At 30.8% G+C, this 8,269-nt stretch overlaps 1 protein-coding gene across 1 annotated transcript; it reads right to left on the reverse strand.

Moving 5' to 3' along the window:
* Positions 1-3,926: 3,926 nt before the first annotated feature.
* Positions 3,927-7,029, reverse strand: LOC129297846 (glutamine synthetase nodule isozyme-like). The gene is made up of 11 exons (XM_054936189.1): positions 6,870-7,029; positions 6,510-6,549; positions 6,300-6,403; positions 6,139-6,187; positions 5,908-6,014; positions 5,730-5,817; positions 5,469-5,597; positions 5,289-5,363; positions 5,096-5,187; positions 4,662-4,821; positions 3,927-4,587 (listed from the first exon to the last, which is right to left on the reverse strand). Exons 1-11 carry the CDS (start codon positions 6,941-6,943, stop codon positions 4,435-4,437), a joined length of 1,071 nt encoding a protein of 356 aa, XP_054792164.1. The 5' UTR covers positions 6,944-7,029; the 3' UTR covers positions 3,927-4,434.
* Between the last annotated feature and the right edge of the window lie 1,240 nt (positions 7,030-8,269).

The following is an 8,269-nucleotide window of genomic DNA, read 5'->3' on the forward strand; positions in this document are numbered from 1 at the left end:
ATCAATCACTCAAATGACATGATAGTAATAATATGCATGGTCAATCTCTTCTTTATATCTCCCCTTATTTCCTCTGACAGGAAATCCGTGGGCCAATAACCGAAAGGGATCATCCATGTGGTGAGACTACCCAAAGCCTTAATCATATCATGAGGGGCTACCGAGCCCGGGTTACCTTACGCACTTATGAACATAGTTTCCCCCAAATCGCACACTATGGGGTGTCATACCCAAAACTAGCTCTACCCAAAACTTTAGGTAGGCTAGTTGGGTCAAGTTCCTTGATAAGAACAATGCTACAATACCTTACACGGTAAGTAGTAACTATAACCCCTAGGATTATTAGTTAATAGCCAAGTACTATATGGATTTTGCATAATCGCTAACTTTTTCACTAAGGGGAACTCTCGCCATATGATAATGTTCATGAGAAAATGCATTTCAAAAACTCATATATATAATTCACAATTATCCCACATGCTCATCAACTTTCTTGCTCAATGTTGATCAAGAATCATCATTTTTTAATCATGCCTCTTGCATTAATTTTTATATTATCACATAAAACCACATTAGTATCATATAAAACTCAACAAGCTCATACAATTCATCACTGTGTATAATCCACAACTTATAACCAAGAGTGTACACATAATCATCAACCATCAATCTCATTACTGACATTAAGTCATAATTAACTTAATCACAAGTCATAGAGTCTCAACAAAGCCACATGCATTACAAACAACCATTTTAAAATTTAGACATATATATATATATTCTTTTATTTTACCAACATAATTAATTAAGTAATATACAACTGCATAAAATAGATTTCCCTTGGTTACCTCAACCTTTGAGAGGTCAAAGGTTACCCCTCAAGCTACAACACTTTCAAAGTTTTCCAAAGCTTGAATGGTGTTAAAAGAAAATTAATCTACAATTGATCATGTCTCAATGCGTCAATAATATTATTAACACAATTTTCATTCATACTCTAACACCTAAGTATTTATTTTATTTTATTTTATTTTATTTTTTACGACCTTAGTGTTAGCCTCTTGAGTTTTAAAATTTAATTTCATGTATTTGAACCTATCTACTTGGTTTAATAGTTTCTTTTACAATAATTTCATTCAAATAATTTTCTAATATCAACATTTTCCTTTTTATTCCAAAATTCGCACATAAAAATACCAAAAAATTGCAAACTTGATTTCAAGCCTAGAATCATTATTCTATAGCCATAATAATTTATTTTTCATCTCAAATAATCATCTAAATATCAATAAATTAATTTATATTTTCAAATTTAATTAAAAATCTACCCATAGGGATTTATGGATAAACTCAAATGCCTCAAATTTTAATTCTATCAATAAAATAATACTCTAGAATATTTATTACACTACCAACAACCTCAACAACTAGATTTTCTCATCAAAAATTTATCTCTCTTTCAAACTCTAGATTTTCTAAAATCTCAGAATCTGCAGTCTCAGGGAAAAAAATACTAAGAAAATATTTAGAACACTTACCTAGTCTTAGAATACTTAAAATCTCATCTGAAGTATCCTATTATGAAGCATCACCTTCTAAATCAGCTCCTACCACAGCAGCGTCGCTCGCTCTCTCTGTGTGGAAGCAGAAACGAAAAGGAAGAGAGAATGAAAAGCCAAAAGGCTTGTTGGCTTTAAAAAAATCGTGTGGGTCCCACGTAAATTCACGCCTCTCTCTCTCTCTCTTCGTTTTCTTTAATGCACACACGGTTTCTGTCCCCACCTTTTCTCTTTTTTTTGGCATTATTTACACCTTAACACGCAAAGCAAAAGTTACTTCTCTCCCTCCTCTTCAATTTTTAATTTATTTTATGTTCCTTTTCCTTCTTCTTTCTTTCTTTTTTTTAATAATATTATTATTACTATTTCTATTTATTATAAGATCATAACTTAGGATTTTAATCTAAATTAAATCTAATAATAATCTTCTAACTAAAAATATTTATATCTAAATATTCCTCCAAAATTACTCATTTTCTCTAAATTAACTTAATTAACCTTAGGTTAATTTTTGGAATGTTACATCACCTAATGATCTTCCTCCAAAATATTACACTACTCAAATTTAATACTATTTGTATGTTACAATGTTAGGAGTAAAATCAGAAACCTAACAAATCAAGACCAACAATATACCAACAAAAATATTAATTTGAAGGATATCACTTATTAATGTGTTAAAAAAAGTTATTTAGTAAAGCAAAAATGGAGAAATGAGAAAAAAAATTAGTTGTTACTTTAGAGGTTTATTCCCTTTATTTTTAATACAAAATTACAAAATATTACAAATATTAAATTGGGTGGTATAATATTTTAAATAATACTATTTAAATTATTAGATATTAAAACACTTAATATTTTAACAATATTTATTAAATTTTATTTTAACGAGATTTCAAGGTGCCTAACACTCTTAAAAAAAATTTAAGGTGCTTAACACTTTTAAAAAAAGAGTTTAGAGATGAATTAGCAATAAATGACATGATTAAAGTCTTACATGTTATTATTCATGAGCCACGCACATGTCACATAAAAAAAAGAAAAAAAATTAACGTTGATTAACAAAAATGGTTTTTTGCTTCTGAAAAATATAATTTAAGGATAAAGTTATCTCATTTAAAAGTATAAAGCATCCAATATTTTTAAAAAAATAAACACATTGCTCCAATATTTATTGACTACATCTTTCATATTGTTGTTGGTATTTGTATCCTTAGTTCCCTTTTCTTCACATCTTAGAAACTTCACCTTTTCTTCTTCCCCCTCAATGAGACTATCCACTTTTGCCGAATCTTACTTGAAAAGCGTTATTTTAGTTTTTCATAGACACGGCATTTAATTTCATTTTATATTTAGGACCTGTTTGGATATCTTATAGAATTAATTCAGTATTTAAAACTATAGTTTTAAAAAATTTCATTCAAACACTTCAATTTTTTCAAATTCTATTTAATTTCCAAAATTTCATTTGAAATAAGTTAAAATTTATTTCATTTTAGAAAATTAATTCTAAACATTACTAGCTTGTCATTTTAAATCATAGAATTATTCACTTAAAATTAATTATGAAAAAATTATTCAAACATGTTCTTAGATGCGTTCCTTATCTCATCCTTTTATTTTCATATCTTCTCCCCCACGCCACCCCACCCCACCAAAAAAATAAAAACAAAAAGCTCCATGTGACATTGATTCGACACATGTACGGTTTTTAATGCAGGTAAAAAAGAAACACTTATAATGCTTTTATTTTTAAGATAAGTATGAATGAATTGACCTTCGCTTGGGTTGTGAGGCGAAGGCAAAGTCATCCTCTGAATATGGAGAATCGTGTTTGTCATGTGAAGGTTAAGCCACCTTTCATTATTATTCTTTATTGTTGATAAAACACTTTTCATCAATTTTGATACAGCATCTATAACTCATTTTGAAAAGCGCCCTGTTTCTTTCATTTTTAATTTAAATAATAACTTTAATTCAATTAAAGATAACTATTATCATTAGTTTTAACCTACATGGTAGTGGTATATTACTTCATATATATATATATATATATATTTAACAAATAGCTGACTACATTATATTTGAACTTTACTCACATTCATATTCTATTCAATAAAAATTATATTAATTCAATTAAATAAAATATTATATATCATTATTTTTAATAATTTTATTTTTGAAAATAATGTACATCTTTAATTTTTTATTTTTTCATTCTCTATCATCATCAATGTCAAACAATTTATATTGTCCAGTCATGTGACATTACATATTTTTATTGAATAACATACCAATGATATAATGCATCAAGTTCATATAAAAAAAGCATTGAATTTCCAAGTCATCGAACAAAAAGAGCAAAAGTAATCATAATATGAGAAGAGAAAACTTCATATAATTCCCCCTTTTCTAAGAAAGCATAAATTTATTGTCTACCCAAATGGGTTTACAGGGGAGTTGAAGCTACCTAATGACATCAAATACCACCAATTATTAAAATCCAACTCTCAAGTTACTTGTCTAAAATTCATAGTAATTCAAGCAGCAAGAACACCTCGATTATGACACAGGTACTACATGTTTGATATGTAAGAAAATGTTTTTTAAAAAAGAAATGAGAAATATTTTTTTTTTTTAAAAAATTGAGATTAACGCATTTTTTTTAAGAGAACATTTTTTTACCTACCAAATATTACAATATCGGGGTGATGTGTTTACGATGGTGTTCCAAATATAGGCCAAATAAGGGGGAAGAAAATGAAACGAGCTAAGAAGTTGACAGACAAAGAGACAGAGACAATGAATAGGACAAGAGGGCCAGAAGTGAGTAATATAATGGTGGTGGTGGTGTTGGTGGTGGTGATGAGGATGTTCATGGCTTCCAGACGATGGTGGTATCTGCGATGAGGGAAGTGACCACGTAAGGATCCATGTTAGAAGCTGGCCTTCTGTCTTCAAAGTATCCTTTCCCTTCTTTCTGTGTGTCTCTCCCCACTCTCACTGAAGCTCCTCTGTTCGCCACTCCCTGCTTATCACCCATATCAAATTAATGTCAATGTCAATCAATTATGAAAACAATATCTTAGGACTTACACTTACCCATGAGAAGGTGTTAATGTCTGCTGTTTCGTGTTTGCCTGTTAGACGCCTCTCGTTTCCTTCTCCATAAGCAGCTATGTGCTCTTTGTGCCTCAATCCTAGCTTCTCAATCGCCTTCTTTATCACCTCAAATCCTCCCTCCTTTCTCATCGACTTTGTGCTGCCATTTTCCCATCAATTATAATCACCATACTCACCCATTTCTAAATTCCATAACTCATGCTACTTGAAAACCACATCAATCCGGCCAGTTTAACCAGTAAATGTTGAACCAGTGTCTTGACCAGTTCAACCATGGTTTGACAATGGTTTTGATCATTAACTTTTAAATCAGCATCTTTACTAATTGAATGATGATTTTTAACACCTTGTTAAAATTACCATACGTAATAATTTGAATATATATGAACAAATATCAATCATTGTCATAATACCTGTAGTTGGTGTGAGCACCAGCTCCATTCCAGTCTCCCTGAATAGGCTTGGGATCAAAAGAAACCACAACACCAGCAATCTCCGCGATCCTCTGTGCACAAAGGAGCATATCCTCATTAATATTTATAACTTCGTTAGCTTCATTTATAAGCTAATTAAAAAGGTAAAGAGATAAATTGGCTTGAAATTTACCTCCAGAATGTAGCGGGCAACCCAGAGCTCATCTCCAGCAGAGATGCCAACAGCAGGACCGACTTGGAATTCCCACTATGTAAAAGATAAAAAGCACATGATAATCAAAACAAGACGAGAAGATGGTAATAAATAAATAATAATGATAAAGACAGAATCTCTGTGATGATCTTTAATTACCTGGCCAGGCATCACTTCGCCATTGATGCCACTGATATTAATGCCAGCATAAAGACAAGCTTTGTAATGTGAGTTTACTATATCACGCCCATATGCTTTATCAGCACCTACCCCGCAGTAGTACGGGCCCTGTTCACATCCAGTCAAGTTCACTCACACAAGACAATATTAATAATAATAATTAAACACTATTCACTAATTGATTAGGAGGTGGATTCAATGTTTCTTATTAAGACCATAAAACAATGAGAAGTTTTGTACCTGCGGTCCAGGATAGCCCCCAAGTGGCCAACCAAGGGGCCAATTTGTATCTTTCTGCAATAGAGTATACTCTTGCTCAATGCCATACCTGTTTGCACAGGAATTTTCAGTATATTTGAAACCCTAGAAATGTAGAGTTAAATATATTATCTTGAAATTCAGAATATGCATTTTGTACCATGGTTCCTCTGCAACAACATCGGGGTGGCTGAAAATTTTGGCAGCATTATGCCTTTTATTGGTTGGAATGGGCTCTCCAGCTGGAGTGTAAGCATCACACATCACCTAATAAATAGATTTTTACCAGAAGTGAATTGCTGATCCAAAATAGTAGAAGATGACAGATAAAGCATATAGCTTCTTTAATCATAAACTGTTTATTTCTTCACAAAAATTAGAAAGAGCTTACAAGAATGTTTTTGCCTCTCCTAAATGGATCCCTGTAGATTGCTTGTGGGCTTTGAGACAATCATCAAACAGAAAGGGAACTATACTCATAAGTTTCTGAGAGTAATAAAGAAGAAAGCATAGACAGGAAACCAAGACGATGATGAGCATATGGACAAATACTATAAGATGACTTCACTGTCTTCTCCAGGAGCTTGCCCTGTGCTTGACCCATCATAGTTCCACTTGGGAAGTTTTGCAGGGTCACTCACTGGTCCAGAAATAGTCTGCATTGTTTAGATTTTAAAAAGAGGCAAGTAAGTTCGTGTGGCTTTTGCTAGTGGTTCACAGTGAATTAATCAAACATCCATAGAAGAAAACTAAAGCTTTTACCCTGGCTTTGCTTCTGAGGTCCATGCCAGATCCACCGATCCTGTTTGTTCATATGTGAAAAGGATCAATTTTTATCTATCTTTTCAGTAAATAAATCAACCCAACAGCATGATTCTAACAATCATACATAGTCTACTACTCTTTCGTGAGCATGATGGACTAAAAGAACCCATTGGAGTAACAGAAGGAAGAAGAAATCAAAGTCAAAACAAGAATGCTCAGTATTTGGTCAAAGCTCTGCCTTGACGAATAAACCCCATAACAGAATCGAAAGCAAAAAAAAAAAAAACCAGAGAAGAGCCCTGTTTTGTTTTTTTTGAGAGAGATCATGAAAGATAGGAAAGGGGGAAGAAAACTTACCATATGTACTCCGCGATGACTTTCTCAGTCGTATCAGAGAGGTTGAGGTTGACAAGATCTAAGAGAAGAGACATTATTAGTTGGTTAGAAGGAATGGCTTATCAGTAGTAAGATATGAATAGAAGATGGAGGCTAAGGTGTTGATAGGTTATGGACTTTGCTTGGTATGAAGATCCTTTTATAGAATAGTAAGCGGTGTGAAGACTGCATTCAGTTCAGAGACGCAACATTGAACTTGGAAAATGAAAAGTTGGAATCAAATATTCACTTTCAATTATTTATTTATTTTTTGAAGAATAAAGCAGGAAAAAGAAATGAACAGCTTGGCACCAAAAATGGTGGACTACAAGGTTGCATTATGAATGTTAGGTAATAGATAAGAAGTGGGATTGGTTCATTTTATGATATAATATTATATTATGCTTTCCTGGAAGCTAAGAAATGCGAGACATACTTTCAATTCAAGATATGAGGATCATGTCAGTCCACAAAGGTCTTTCTTTCTTTGTTTTTTTTGTTTTTAAAGAATACTTTGGTGCTCCATTCAACAAGCTTTTCTATGTTTCTATCATTAGGCATTTTTCTCAGTCTAAAAGTAAGGTTATTGCCTGAAAAAGTGGCAATAAAATCTCTTAAATTATATAAAAAATAATTTAATATCTTAAAATATCATAATTTTATTAAAATTTTTGAGAACTTATATATCAATAAATTTTAAAATAAAAAATTATTTTATTCTTATTAAAAATAACGAATCTCAATCATTATTTTTGCTTAACGAATAATCATTTTTTATCTATAAATCACAAGAATTAAATAAGAAATAATAATTTGTCAAGTATGCAATTTTATTATTGAAAAATAAGTTTTAATCACAATTTTTATTCTATGAATCATAAGAGTTGAGCAAGAAATTACAACTTGTCAAATATAATTTCTGCTATTGGAAAATAAGTTTTTAAAATAATAAATTTCAATTATAATTTTTGTTTAAGAAATAACAACTTTTATTTAAAAAATTATAAAAATTAAACAATAAACCACAACTTGTCAATAATGATAAAATAATTTTTTTAATTTAAAATTTATTAACACATAAGTCTTTAGATATTTTAGTGAAATTATGATATTTTAAATTATCAGATTATCACTTATATAATTCGAGGATTTTACTGTCACTTTTCCTTATTTGTTTTAATAACTTTAGATATTTATATTTCTATATATAATATAAATTTTTTATAAAGCTACATTACTCATCTTCTAAAAGACTCGAACTCCATGCTTTGCAAGAATTTATACTCTAATATCATATTAAATTAATAATAATGTCCCCCCCCCCCCCATAATAAATTAATAATCCACTAAATATGAGGGCACCGAAATAAAGGACGTTCTAA

The sequence above is a fragment of the Prosopis cineraria genome, unplaced genomic scaffold, assembly GCF_029017545.1.
Source record: "Prosopis cineraria cultivar Desert tree isolate PC_DT_omini unplaced genomic scaffold, ASM2901754v1 PC626, whole genome shotgun sequence".
NCBI classification, from domain to species: domain Eukaryota; kingdom Viridiplantae; phylum Streptophyta; class Magnoliopsida; order Fabales; family Fabaceae; genus Prosopis; species Prosopis cineraria.